Source organism: Perognathus longimembris, chromosome 3 (assembly GCF_023159225.1).
Source record: "Perognathus longimembris pacificus isolate PPM17 chromosome 3, ASM2315922v1, whole genome shotgun sequence".
Taxonomy (NCBI): Eukaryota; Metazoa; Chordata; class Mammalia; order Rodentia; family Heteromyidae; genus Perognathus; species Perognathus longimembris.
The window spans coordinates 59,215,596-59,231,250 of record NC_063163.1 but is presented as its reverse complement, the minus strand read 5'-3'; the positions used below and the strand labels follow the sequence as shown (position 1 = coordinate 59,231,250).

Below are 15,655 nucleotides of genomic sequence, written 5' to 3'. Positions count from 1 at the left end.
CAACGCGGAAAAGTAGATGGCATGTAACTCTTGAGTTCCTGTGAAATGAATTGAAATTAAACAAGAAGAGGTCATTGTTTGACCTCAGGGTAGGTAGACGTTTTATGTCTTATTATTCCTAAATCTTACATACAAGCTGGGAATGTGACCTAGCCATAGAGTGCTTACCTAGCACGCATGAAGTCCTGCTACCATCCTACTATTCCATGTCCCTTTGTGAGAGGCAGGACAGACAGTTCTAGCTTTAGAGTACCTGCAATGTGGAAACTTAGGTGGTGTATAACTTTTGAGTTTCTGTGTAGTGAACTCACCTTAAACAAGAAGAGAACATTAGCATACATCAGGTTAGATATATTTATTAGGTCATTTTATTCTTAATTCTTGGGTAAGTTGTTGCCAATGTGGCTTTGTGATCCATTTATCACCTAGGCCCGTTGAAGCCATTGTTATTTGGAGCAATCCCATTGGAAACAATTCATTGTGTCCCTTATCTCAACCACTAAGCCTGTCATAGGAGATTACATCTGTATTCCTCCCTGCCTGGCGCTTGGGTGATTATTTCTTGGATAGATATCTACGGTGCAAAATGACTTGGGCCTTGGCTCTTGTTGTAGAGCATTTGACTATGAGGCCAACTTGTAAGATTCCCTATCACCAAACTCCAGTCCCAGCTAATGAAAAAAGGTGATGCATTTATTAACTTTCCAACATCCGTTTCTTAGTTTGCTGTGTAAAATTTTAGGCATTATTTCTTTAGATTGGACTACACAAGAAACTCTGTAACCAATCCAAAGACCTCCCACCCTGTCACTACTCTGTGTCTTACAATTCTGAATATGAACTTGAGCTAACACATGAATGTGTTTTCCAATATCATCGTTTTGTTTTCATTTGCTTCAAGTAAGTTTAAACTTCCTTATTGGTTTATCAATCTTCTCTGATCCTTAATCAAGTGCCTGTGAGTTAACTTTCATGTCTTCTTACACTTTCTAAAGTCTCCTTTCTTTTTGTAGTTCTGTTTCTTTACAAAAGTAAGACACATTGAGGAATTCAATTTTTTTTCCAATTTTCCACAGTTGGTTTATGACTTAACATATGAACATCTGGAAAAATATATGTTTTTCAGATAGAAGATGACATGTTTGGGCTGGTAGAGCGCTTGCTTTGTATACATGAAGTCTTGTGTTTGATTCCTCAGCACCCCATATATAGAAAAAGCCAGAAGTAGCACTCTGGGTCAAGAGATAGAGTGCTAGCATTCAGCACAAAGAAGCCAGGGACAGTGCTCAGGCCCTGAGTCCAAGGCCCAGGACTGGCAAAAAATGCAATATTTAAAATTTTGTACTAAACTCTGATGTTTTGTGATGGACATTTTTGTCTGAATGATCCTTCCTTGCTAGCAGTGGATATGAATCCATCTCACTTCTTCTGTTCAAGTGTACTTCTCCTTGTTTTTTTAATGATGTTGGTTTTGGAGAAGAGCATTTTCTATATACCTGTATCTTTATAGTTACTATTCCTGATTGTTTACTTGATACATTTCTCATCATTTTCTGTCCTTCACATTTTTCCAGTGTTTGTTACAGTCTGTTTTTCTTATATAACCCCAGCTGCTTGTCATTGCTTTTGTTTGATTGTTTTCCAGAAATGCATTCTTCCATTCGGCCCTTACAGGTAAAATGAGCATTTACTAGGCAGTATATCACTGGGACAGGGGTTTTCAAATTTTATATACTAAGACAATCTGCACCTTTCATTGGACAAGTCTGTCCATTTTACCCTAAGTTTCTGATTGATCAGGAGAAACATACTCTCATTTGTTTCTTTCATGTATTCTTATTTCTTTCCTCTTTTCATGTGTCCTTGCCCCTCCCTTGTTATATGATGGTTGCCAATACAGACTAGGAATGATCCTCTTCTTGTTTGTGTTATCAGACCTAAAATTTACCTTATATGACTGGCAGTAAGGAAACTTAATGAGTGACAGTAAGGATATGACTAAAAGACTTGTGAAGTAGCAATTTTACATGAGTAGTGAAAATTGATCAGTTCAGGTGATAAAGTAGATAGCAGTTTGACTGAAAATGTATGCTAGCACCTAATGTGGGATCTAGTATTGAAATGTGTGTTAGTATTCAGGGAGACTTGAAATGTATCTAAATATAAACATATATACATGTACACACATATTTCTATAGGTAGAATGAGGGAACAAAATACACAGATGTGCAAACACAAACACATATCAAAATGTTAAGTGGTAGGGGAGCAATGTGGCCCAGGCCTGAGATCCCAGCTTCTGGGAGACACCGGTAGAAAACTATTGTCTGCTGTCAGACCCGGTCAGCACAGGAAACTCTATTGAAAATATATCAAGACACAAAAGTAGGGGCTGGGAATATGGCCTAGTGGCAAGAGTGCTTGCCTTGTATACATGAAGCCCTGGGTTCAATTCTCCAGCACCACATATATAGAAAATGGTCAGAAGTGGTGCTGTGGCTCATGTGACAGAGTGCTAGCCTTGGGCAAAAAGAAGCCAGGAACAGTGCTCAGGCCCTGAGTCCAAAGCCCAGGACTGGAAAAAAAAATACATAAGGAAGGAGCTTTTGCCTCATGATAAAGAACTTTGCTAGATATCAGAACAGCTACTGTTCAAACCCCAATACTCACCAAAGAAAGGGAACAAAACAAGGAGAGAGAGAAAAACGGAAGGAGCTGTGTGATCATCTTTAGAAGTTCCTTGTGTCTTGGACAATGTGTCTAAATCTTTTTACTGAAAACTTCATGGACATCTTTCTTCCTTCTATAGAGCAAATAGGGTAAGAGAGGAACAGGTTGTGAGCATTATCTTTGTCTAGTCAGTATGTTAGTTGCTCTTCATCATATGCCTTACAAATCAAGTCAACTAAAGCATAGAATCGTTTTTCTTCATCTTCCTCCTCCTCCTCCTCCTCCTCCTCCTCTTCGTCATCTTCTTCTGCTTCCTCCTCCTCCCCTCCTCCTCCTCCTCCTGCCCTCCTCCATCTCCTCCTTCTCCTCCTCCCCTCCTCCTCCTTCTCCTCCTCCCCTCTTCCTCCTCCTCCTCCTCCTCTTCTTCTTCCTCCTCCTCTTCTTCCTCCTCTCCCTCCTCCTCTCCCTCCTCCTCCTCCTCCTTCTCCTTTTCTGTCAAAGTGAAGTACAGAGGAGTGCAGTTTCATATGTAAGGCATGTACATTTCTTATCCAACTTGTTACCTCCTCCTTTATTTTCCCCCATCTCCACCTTCCCCTTCTCCCCCTGGCCATGAATTGTACAGTTGGTTTACACCACTTTGTTTTATAAGTATCCCTGTTGCAATGGTTTGTTTTTTTTATCCTTTGTCTCTCGATTTTGGTATTCCCTTTCCCTTCCCTAGTTCCAATACACATATATACAGTATCCAGGGTACTAAGATCAGTTACAGTAATAGCAGGGGTTAAACCACAGGAAGGGAACAAGAGAGAAAAAGGTACAGTTTCACATGGCATATTGAAACTAACTACAACAATAATATACCACTTATTTCCATAGCTTGGAGTTCATTTTGCTTAGCATTATCTTACGTGTTCATACAGGCAAAGATATTGAGCTAGTGCGATCTTCAGCCATGACTATCCTAGACATGTACTACTTATTCCCTATGGGGAAAACCATAATGTCCATGTTTCTTTAGGCCCAGCTCACTTCATTTAGTATAACTTTTTCCAAGTCCTTCCATTTCCTTACGAATGGGGCAGTATCATTCTTTCTGATAGAGGCATAGAATTGCATTGTGTATATATACCACAATTTTTGATCCACTCATCTACTGAGGGGCATCTGTGTTGGTTCCATATTTTAGCAATGACAAATTGTGCTGCAATGAACATAGTTGTGTTGGTTTCCTTAGTGTGGTCTTGTTTGTAATCTTTTAGGTAGATGCCCAAAAGTGGGGCTGCTGGGTTGTAGAAGAGCTCTAAGTTTACCCTTCTGAAGAACCTCTACACTGCTTTCCAGAGTTGTTGAACAAGTTTGCATTCCCACCAACAATGTAGTAGGGTTCCTTTTTGGCCACATCCCCTCCAGGATTTGTTATTACTATTAGTTTTGCTGATAATGGGCATTCTTACTGGGGTGAGGTGGAATCTGAGTGTTGTTGTGATTTGCATTTCTGTTATGGCCAGTGATGTAGAGCACTTCTTCATGTGTCTCTTGGCCATTCTCATTTCCTCTTCTGAGGAGTCTCTCTTTAGGGGTTTAACCCACTTGTTGAAGGTGTCGTTGGTTCCTTGAGGATTTGTTTTTAAGAAATTTAATTTTTTGAGTTCTACATATATTTTAGATATGAGGCCTTTGTCCATTGTATGGCTGGTAAATATCTTCTCCCAATCTGCGGGCTTTCTGTTTTCTTGCAAGCAATGCCATTTACTGTGCAGAAGCTCTGCAGTTTGATGCAGCCCATTTGTCCAACATTTCCTTGATTTGTTGCATTTGGGGGCCTTTATTAAAGAAGTTTCTTCCGGTGCCAAGGAGCCCAAGTGTTTCTCCTATTCCTTCTTGTAGTGTTTCAGGGTATCTGATTTTACTTCGAGGTTGTTGATCCATTTGCAATCGATTTTGGTGCAGGGTGATATATAAGGATCTACTTTTAATTTGTTACCGGTGTTGAGCCAGTTTTGCCAGCTCCATTTGTTGAAGAGGCTGTCTTTCTTCCATCCTATTTTTTAGCTCCTTTATCAAAAATTAAGTAGCCATAGATCTGCAGGTTCATTTCTAGGTCTTCAGTTCTGTTCCATTGGTCCTCAAGCCTGTTCCTGTGCCCCGATTCCAAGCTGTTTTTATTAGTATAGCTTTGTAATGCAGCTTGAAGTTGGGTATTGAAATTCCTCCAGTACCATTCTTTCTACTTTGTATTCGGGATCTTTATTGTTCCAAATGAATTTCTGGATGACTTCCTCTATTTCATTAAAGAATGGTGTTGGGATATTGATGGGTATTGCATTGAATTTGTACATAGCCTTTGGCAATATTGCCATTTTCACCATGTTAATACTTCCAATCCAGGAGCATGGGAAGTTTTTCCATCTCCTTAGTTCTGCCTTCATGACCTTTCTCAGGATTTAAAAACTCTTAACATAGACATCTTTCACTCCTTTGGTTAAGGTTATTCCTAAATATTTTTGAGGCTATTGCAAAAGGTGTTGCTTTCCTGACTGCAGCCTCACTCCTCAAGTTGTTGGCATATAGAAAATCCATTGATTTTTGAGGATTTTCTTTCTTTCTTTCTTTTTATTTTTTTGCCAGTGCTGGGCCTTGGACTCAGGGCCTGAGCACTGTCCCTGGCTTCTTTTTGCTCAAGGCTAGCACTCTGCCACTTGAGCCAGAGCCCCACTTCTGGCCGTTATCTATATATGTGATGCTGGGAAATCAAACCCAGGGCTTCCTGTATAAGAGGCAGGCACTCTTGCCACTAGGCCATATGCTCAGCCTGAGGATTTATTTTATATCTGGCTACTTTGCCAAACTTTTACTCTCAATTTTGTTGAAGAGTTTGAGGAGTGCTGGTGTGAGCTCTGTTTTGAAGGCCTTATAGAATTCCACTGTGAATCCAAAGGATAGAATCCTTTTTGGAGCAGAGTTGTGGAGATCTAAATAGGAAGATCAAAGTTCACACATGAATTCTTCTTTATCCAGAGCTACGTCATGTGGTGAGACTGGTGACCTAATCCCTCATTATGTGGAGCTTTTCTACCATAAGAGATTGGTTATCAACTCAAACACATGGCCGATTATTTAGAGCCCCTGTGTCTGGCCTGTAGTTTCTTGACCTTGTTGTAGAGCATGAAGATACCAAGGAAAGAGATCTTCAGATGTTTCTGCTTAAAAATATTGTAGAAGGGAATTATGCTTAAGACAATACAATTGAATAGGGAAAACAATCAAAATAGATGACAGATCTACTACTAAAAGGTATACAAAATGAGTCTATGATGTATATAAATCATATAAAATGATGTCTATGATGATACAGATACATATTTATGTTCATAGATATGTGTGAAATTTGAGATAGTAGTAGTCCGTATCTTCATATCTGTAAAAGTAGTAATGGTTCACATTGAGGACCAGCACTAGACCTGCATGGGGGCATTTAGAGTACCCTGGTAATACAGGGTCCTTGACATTGTATGCAAATCTAAAGAGAGATCTGTAGATTACTTTCCATAGATAACACACTAAGTGTACACTCTACATGAATTTAGTTGTAAACACCAGAAAAGAAAGATGGAATTGTTGAGTATTTACTAGACCAAGTATGTCCATTCCAACTCCCCCAAACTCACTTCTGTGGAAAAATGATTCACAAGTTTCAGAACAACTGATTTGTATATAAATAAAATAACAATTTCTAAGCTTCATAGTAATGTGAATCAAAATGTGCAATCTAGAAAACCACATGATGACTGACCATAAGAATTTTTGGATCCTATGGACCTTCTACCTATGCATTTTCAACAATTTCTAGTGACAGAGCTACTAATGAAATGTGAGATATAAAGAAGCCCACAATCTATATAGAAAGCTGGGTGCAGTGGCTCACTCCTGTAGTCCTAACATACCTGGGTGGCTGAGTTTGGGTGGAATGTACCTCATGGACAGTCCAGCCAAAAAAAAGTTCACCAGTCATGAGCTTAGCACTATAGTAAGCATTTGTGGGAGTTTGATATTAAGTGGACTGTATCCAAAACCATCCAGGGTAGAGATGTTTGCAAGTCTTCATCTCAACAGAGCAAAGAAACATGGTGCTGCACATCTATCACCCACGGTAGAAAAGGAACCCTCTTGTCTACAGATCTATGCATGTATCCAGCAGGATGACAGCTGCAATCTCAAAAATGTCTGGTAGGAGAGAGGGCTTGAAGGATGTCTCAGCTACAGAGTGCTTGTCTAACAAGCACGAGATCTAGCGTACTTGCCAAAAAGAAAGATGGGGGTCCCACATACTCTGGTAGCTATGAACCAACCATGATCCCTCCTGTTCTCTGTCTCCCAAGTACTTGGGATTATATGTATGAACCATGGCTGCTCAGCAAAATAATAGTACTAATATTTGTTGGTTATGTTCTTTAAGACTGAGTGTAGTGCCTGCTAGGGCTTAGGACTTCAGGGAGTGCAGATGGGGAAGATCAAGGTTTGAGGTGAGCCTCTGTAAAAACTAAACATGTGCTCATGAAACAAACAGGCTAGTCCATGTTGGTACATGTATGTAATCCCAGATACGGTGTGTGGGGGGTGTAAATTGGAGGATTTCTTTCTGAAGCAAACGTGTAACCCTAACTGAGACATAACGAAAACCAAGAAGAGCAGAGGACATGTCTGAAATGTTAGTGTACATTCAAAGCATACTCAAGGGCCCAAGATCAAACTCCAGTACTGCCCGCCTCCAAAACCTAATTTTGGTGGCTTATTTCCAATATAAGCTATCTCATATTTCCACCTAATAAATATTTGTATTCAAGGATTTTATACAAAATAACTAAAACAGCCTGATACTAGTAGCTCATACCTCTATTCCTATGTTCTCGGGAGATTGAGATCTGAGGATCACAGTTTGAAACCAGCCTGGGCAGGAAAGCCTGTGAGACTCTTATCTCCAATTAACTAACAAAAAAGCTGGACATGGAGCTGTAGTTCAAGTGGTAAAGGGTTATTCTTGAACAAAAAGCTCAGGGACAGTGCCTAGACCCTTAGTTCCAAGCCCAGCACCAGCACTAAAACAAAACAACAAAAACCTAAAACAAAATAATACTTTATCAGTTAAATGCATTATTTCAGTGGTAGTGATCAATTTACATGGAACGGTGTGAATAATCAAGAAGAATAAATGTAAAGGGGTGGAAGGAGGGGGGCATGAGGGACAAGGTAACAAACAGTACAATAAATGTATCCATTGCCTAACGTATGAAACTGTAACCTCTCTGTACATCAGTTTGATAATAAAAATTTGAAAAAAAAAGAAGAATAAATGTTTGCTAGCCATCAATCTGTAACCATTACAGCTGCTAAATCGAAATCCAAAATCACTCAGAGGCCAAATCATAAAGGAAGAACCATTCCCTTATTGGGCCATAGAGAGTGGTCCATAGTATTTGGAACTGGTAGAATTGAAAAGATTACCGCCATGCTCAAATGTAACCTCTTGAAACATAATCACAGCTTCAACTAAATCTGATGTTAGACAAGAATCCTGTTTCCTTCTAAATCAATAGCTCCTTAACGCATATTTGATTTTGGATCACCTAGTCTTTAGGAGTTACAGTATGAACAAAAAAGGAATACCATAATTTGGCAGCAAAGCCTTTCCTGAAAGACAGAATCTGGACTTGGAATTAAAGCTCCATTTATGGTCACATTATAAAACCAACATGATATTTAAAAGCATTCAGCCATGCTGAATTGTATGCCCAACCATTTGAAAGTTTTTCTCAGAGCATTACAAAACATAATTCTGTGTAGACTGTGCCACCAGTAGCCATTGGCATATTTAAGTTTAGGTTAGTTGCAAGGATCCAGGGGGGAAAAACATCAAACACACATCTTAAAGCATACATTCATGAAACATTGTTTCACTGTTCCCAAAGGGCTAAAGAAGCCTAGAAGTCATTTCTTTTGACATAATTTTTAAATTCTGTCTGTGTAGTTACCATAGGCAGCTTACATACTGTGTACTCATTACTAGCCAATTTCTAATGAAATCCCATTTCTAATTAAACAAAGATGAGTGTGATCAATCTTCAGGCATTTTGTTGTTGTTGTTAATACAGGGTCTCAATGTACTCCAGGCTTTCCTAGAATCTTCCCAGCATTCAGTAGGCAGGGATTATAAGCATGTAGAACTATAAACATCTTGCAATATTCTGTTTTCACAGAACTGATATAATCTATTAGAATCATCTTCTAAGAAATATGACATGGTGGATTTCTACTACTGAGTTACATGTAAAGTACGGATGATCAGCTTGTTAGCTGAAGAGTAGATATAAGTAATTTGACTCGAGTTACTATAGCTAATTGGAACCCAAACTGACATGGTTTCTTTTGTGTTCTTTTTAATCCTTTAGCAAAACTTCTCTAGAAACACCAACAGTATCTCCAAGTGGATTAACAACTAAAATGTAAGATAGAAATGGTTGTGTGTGTGTGTGTGTGTGTGTGTGTGTGTGTGAACAGAAGCAAACACAGACATCACTGCAGTGGCATCCAAGTGAACACAGATTTCCTTCAATACTATTCTTAGTATCTTCTCATGATTAACCTCTTTATGGAATATTGTGCTGTCTTTAATTTGAGATAGGTATGTAACAACTCACTTAGGTGTCTAGCATGGACAAGCTCCTGCGTCCAATCCCCATTACAATGAAGAAGCAAGAGAAAAGGAAAAGAAAAGGGAATATGTGAAAGAAGAGAAGGAAGAAGAGAAAGTGGAGGAGGTGGAGCAAGGAGAAGGAGGCCAGTTCAGGAAGAGGAAAAGAAGTGGGTGGGAGGGAAGAGAGGACACAGTTATTATTGAGGGAATGACTCATAGTTCCTACAATTTGCATTTAGTTATTGCATGTGGACTCTTTTAGGGAGGAGATTATTTAAAACAATTTTAAAGTCTTCTTCAGGTGTATACAAACTGTTCTCAATTCAGTTATTTTATTTGGTGGCAGTAGGATGTTGGAGGAAAAACTGTTTTCTGAAGAGCGTTTAGCAGAAAACAATGAAACTAAGAAGCCTAGAAGTATTCATTACCCTGACAGAGTGCTCCTACTTCAGTGCTTCTACCACGTGAAGTGGGGGCCTCAATTCTAATCCCTTTAGCCTATAGAGCTCCTGCCTCAGAACTATGGTTTTTGAACCCCATCTGAGAACAGAAAGGACAGTTTCAAGGTGATTGTGAGGAATTGAAGAGAGATTCAAGACTCAGGAATCTAGGTGAATGAAGGGAGTTTTACCTCTAAATTGCAGTTTATTCAGTACACAAGCATAATTCTTGAGTCATCTAACTTTAAAATTAATAGTTTTCATTAAAACTATCAAGGTTCGGGGGCTGGGGATATGGCCTAGTGGCAAGAGTGCTTGCCTCGTATACATGAGGCCCTGGGTTCGATTCCACAGCACCACATATACAGAAAATGGCCAGAAGTGGCGCTGTGGCTCAAGTGGCAGAGTGCTAGCCTTGAGCAAAAAGAAGCCAGCGACAGTGCTCAGGCCCTGAGTCCAAGGCCCAGGACTGGCAAAAAAAAAAAAAAAAAAAAAAAAAAACTATCAAGTTTCAAGCCAGATGGAGGCTGAGATGTTAGGATTGTAGCTTAAAGCCTGCCCTGGCTGGGAAGGTCATGAGATATCTATCTCCAATTAACCTGAAAAGTAGGGGAAGTGGAACTGTGGCTTGAATGTTAGAGCACCAACCTTGCTCAAAGAATTCAGAGACAGTGTCCAGCACCTGAATTCATGCCTTAATACTAGCAATAAAGAAATAAACAATGAGGGGCTGGGAATATGGCCTAGTGGTAGAGTATTTACCACATATACATGAATCCCTGGGTTTGATTCCTCAGCACCACATATATAGAAAAAGCTGGAAGTGGCACTATGGCTCAAGTGGTAGAGTGCTAGCTTTGAGCAAAAAGAAGCCAGGGACAGTGCTCAGGCCCTGACTTCAAGCCCCAGAACTGGCAAAAAAAAAAAAAAAAAAAAGAAAGAATAAGATGTTTCAGCTATCAAGACACTATAGGGCTCTGAGACCAGCTCCATCAAGACTGATGAAGGGACTGATAAAAGCCTGGGGTACCTACCTCACAGAGTGGTTACACTATGTGAGAGTGAGGAACACTTGTATGATTCTTAGCTTCACTGTTTTCTGCTGAACTCACTTCTGCTTCCTGCCTATTACTACCTTACGCTGGCTCCAAATGGGATTGTCGTTCATTAGCCAACTCTAGGAGAATCTCATGTCCAATCAAGTGATAAATATAGCAGATAAGAGATTCATCCAGTGACTCCTTGTTTGTTTGTTTGTTCTTGTCTCTATACATTTTTTGTCACTGGTTTGCTAAAACTATTGACTCATGCATAGTAGACACCTCAGTGAGCTGCTACTTTTTTTCTAACTCAAGTTAAGAGACACAGACTCTGGGAACTGGTATCTCATGCCTATAACTCTGACTACTCTTGAGATCTGAAGTCGTGGTTCAAAGCCAGCCTTTGCAGAAAAAAGTCTATGAGATTCTTATTTCCAGTTAAGCTAGAAGTTTGGCTCAAGTGGTAGAGCACCAGCCTTGACTGACAAAGCTAAGAGAGAGCAGCCAGGCCCTAACATCATGCCTTAGTAGTGCCAGCACAAAAACATAGAAAGAAAGCACTACACCTCCTTAACAAAATCAAACACAGGCTTGGAGTGAATGGATGGAAAGATATTCCAAGAAAGGATCCCCAAAGTAAGCAAATGTTAAATGTACTCATAGCTGACCAAGAAAACTTGAAACATTATATAACATAAAAGTCACTTCATGTTGCTAAAGGTCACTGTAATGGCTAAACAAAACGACACCTAAGAATCAATGCAACCAATTTCATACAATATACACCACTGATCATAAATGAGTCGGTGGACTCCAATCATCTTAGATCCTCTCAAAAAATCAACAAGGGACAAGATTTAACTGATGGCATAGGCAAATGGAAACAGTCTTCTGCACAATATTTCACTCAACAGTCACAGAATAGATATCAATTCGCCAACCCATGATGCTTTCTCCAAAGAAAATAGTATTTTAGGGCATAGGGGCAGTATGGTTCTCTTTTTTCTTTTTCTTTTCAATCTATTATTATTGTCTAGTAATTATACAAAGGAATTTCTTTGTAGAGTATAAAGGAAGTCTTAACAAATAAATATAAGAAAAGTTTATATTACTGCATGTTATCATACTACAATGGAATTAAACTAGAAATAGAAAGGAAAACTACCAAAAATGTTCTAATACATGGAGGCTGACACTTTTGAATGATTTGTGGGTTATTGAAGGAATAAAGGAGGAATATGTAATAAAGTCTAGAAAATCACTCAAGATGTCTGACAATATGCTTTGTTTTCATCTTTTAGTAACATACCTTCTGATACCACAATAGAAATTGAAGAATGGAATAACAACAATGAACGGTGAGCTCTGACTATACATACACTCTCACTTATGTGCATTTATACATCTTTACATGAAGGTATACTCACAGAAAAGAAAGTGATTGAGATTAGAGAAGTTTAGTGGAGGTATTGATGACAATGCAGGGTCTTTGGTATTTTTCTAAGATTATTTTGCTGTAACATCTGTAGATACCTTTCTATCTTAGATGTCTGAAAGGAGAAATGTCAAGAATGCTTCTTACTCTAATCTATTGGTGGTAGCCTAAAACAATTTGGTGCTTTGATGGGAGCCTCAGCAGGGTAAGAGCCTGCTGTCCAGTGGCTCCATTGAGTCATGCTAGAGGAGAAAACAGGGCACTATTTCCAGGCAGTGTACAGGCCTCTCTCTTTGGATGAATGAGAAAAGGCTGCTCATGAGGGGATTTTTAATTTGAAATATGGTTTACTAAAATGCCTTACCTATAAGGTACGTTTGCAGCCCTAAACAAAATTCTGTCTAATTATGTGCTGAATGTCTATCTCAAGAGATGATTATTGAAAGTCAAGACAATCATTTTTGGACCATGTTCATCTCTGATGTGTCTCGTTTCATTGCTGTGGGAACTGGGCTGGCCAAGGTATAATGACTTGTCCAGGACTACAGTTGTTTGTTGAAGAACCGGCACTGGGAAACAGCTCCTTCATACCACATGTGCTTTATTTAGTTGATGACTTAATGCCTTTATTTACCATCAAATCAGGGTTAGAATTTTATGTCCAAGGTAAATATTGCTAAGCCAAAGCCTGGTTCATGTCTGTTTATTTCTATGTATTCTGGATGTGAAGGCAGAAACCTCATGAAACAGAAATGTAAACATTTCACTTATTGATAAAAAGCATTTTAGTATAAAACTGAAGAATGTCCTATTAAATTGATATTTTCAAGGCCTTTGCTATTTGGTAAAGCATATATTTTAGAGAGACAAAATGTGATTGATTTTGTTTTTACTAATTTTTACAGTCACCACATCAAGAAAATTGCAAATGGGATTCTATCATCTATTGCATTCAGGTGTGTGAGACTTTAGAAATACAAATAATGGGGCTGGGAATGTGGCTTAGTGGTAGAGTGTTCGCCTAGCATGTATGAAGCCCTGGGTTCAATTCCTCAGCAACACATAAATAGAAAAAACTGGAAGTAGCGTTGTGGCTCAGGTGATAGAGTGCTAGCCTTGAGCAAAAAGAAGCCAGGGAAAGTGCTTAGGAGAGTTCAAGCCCCAGGACTGGAAAAAAAAAGATCTTGAAAAATAACCTACATGCCCCTTTATAATATAATCCAAATTATCTTGAAAAATTGACTTAAGCTAGTCTTTAAACTTGCAAAGAAATGAAATGAACACCAAGACTAGGAAACTGGAGATTTTTCTTTGTTGTTGTTGTTACTGTACTATGTGAAATTATTTCTTTTTCTTTCCTATGGTTTAGCCCCTGTTGTATTTGATTCTGTGGTATCCTGAGTATTGTATAGACATTTTTCTGAATTAGAGAAGGGAAGGGGAACGTATAAATGTTGACAAAGGATAAAGTGCAAACCAACCCAACAGCTATATTCACATGACAATATGTTGGAACTAGCTGTACACATTGGAAGCAAGGCTTGGGAGTAGGGAAGGTGGGAGAGAGTAACAAGTATGACAAGAAATGTACTGTCTTATGTATGTAACTGTAACCACTCCGTACATCATCTTGACAACAAAGTTAAATAAAGAAAAAAATGACATTTAGCTAAGTGTATGTAATGACATATTGCTGCTTTTTTCTACTTATGAAAGTAAAACTAAGTTGGGAGCTGGTGGCTCACATCTATAAAATCCTAGCTAAGACCTGAGGATCACCATTTGAAGCTGGCCTGGGCAGGAAAGTCCTTTAGATGCTTATCTCCAATAAAATACATAGAAAAAGCCAGAAAAGGCCAGATGTGGCTGTGGCTCAAGGGGTAGAGCTCTAGCCTTGAGCAAAAGAAACTCAGGGACAGCCCAATGTTCAAGCCCCAGGACTAGGAAAGGAAGGAAGGAAGGAAAGAAGGAAGGAAGGTAAAGGGGGCAGGGAAGGAGGGAAGGAGAAGGAAGGGAGGGAGGGAGGGAGTGGAAAGGGAGGGACAAAAATGAAGCATTATAGTTTTGCAAGGATAGGTTGCATTCTATTAAGTACCTTAGACATGTAATTAATTCTGGAATCTTGTTACTTTGGCTTCCTCTCTATGTGAGAGAATGGTTTAATACTGTGACTGGGACTACTTAAAAGTTAATAATATTTTATTTTGAGTTTCAGTTTTAACAAAAGACTTTGAAATCTATTCAATCATCTTCATAAATATGTAAATTACACAATTAATTAATGGGGAGCTTGCTTAAAATATGTGAGAGAAAGGCTCCAAAGCACTTACAGTTCAATTCCATAAATATTGATGGAATTGAATTATTTTTCATGTGCCCATTGCTGTACTAGAAGTACCCAGAAATATATACTCATATACTTGTTGAAAACCTACTTGACAAAAATCTTAGGGTCAAGGTGGAGTTAAGTAGTTTGGGGGCTTGCTGGCCAGGATTTCTACTACCTGAGCCAGACTTCTAGCCCTTCTTACTTTGGTTATTTTTGAGAAAAGGCTTCACTCTTTGCTCTGACTGGTCTGGTCTTTAATCCTCTGATTGAAGTTACCTGAGTGACGCAGCTGGGAACACAGGCACAGTTGGGAGAATTTCTTTGCTGGAGCTAGCCTTAACCTGGGATCCTCCTCAGTATCATGAGTGGCTAATGATAGCTGTGAACCCCTTCACACAGCCCAAGTGATCCTTCAAGGGCTTAGGTTAGTCATGCCTTCACTGAGGTATAACTATTACATTCTAAAAATTGCTCCAATTAATGACATTTTATTTACCCTGAGAAACTGATAGCTGCATCTTGAGAAATTCTCAATTTAGAGCATTTACACTTGACATTTTATTTCCGTTTTTGTTCTGTCTTGCAGCAGTGGTATTTTGAGGAACCTTGATATCATGTAGTATATTGGTTGGTAGGAATGTTATTCACTGATCAAAGTTTCTGTTGGGTAAAAACAGTAAATTTTTGAGATTCCAACACACTATCATTCTTCCTACCACTGGCCAGCGTAATCTCAAATAATGACATTTTGACATCTGACAGATGGCTTTAACAATTGTTAAACTGTGGGAAAAAAAACTCCCATTGTCTTTATTTATTTCAGGATACTAGAAATATTGCTCATTTTCATTGATCTTGCCCTGATGGGTACAGATGTTGTCATTACAATGACGAAACTCAGCATTGCTTTGGAATACAGAGCAGTCTCCTTCGTGATTGCACTATTTTTCCTACTGGATGTTGTTCTGCAAATATATGTTAAAGGGTAAGTTTTATTCTTTTATTTTGTTGAGCTTCAACCTAGATTGTTCTAAGAAATCCCCTAGA

The 15,655-nt window shown here is 38.9% G+C and overlaps 1 protein-coding gene across 1 annotated transcript in view; it reads left to right on the top strand.

Moving 5' to 3' along the window:
• Nucleotides 1-15,655, top strand: part of LOC125347616 (phosphatidylinositol 3,4,5-trisphosphate 3-phosphatase TPTE2-like) — a 144,566-nt gene that overhangs the window by 83,144 nt on the left and 45,767 nt on the right. Inside the window, exons 8-9 of the mRNA XM_048340610.1 lie at nt 12,146-12,202; nt 15,432-15,593. Of these exons, the coding sequence (XP_048196567.1) occupies nt 12,146-12,202; nt 15,432-15,593 (219 nt within the window). The remainder of the gene's footprint in view (nt 1-12,145; nt 12,203-15,431; nt 15,594-15,655) is intronic.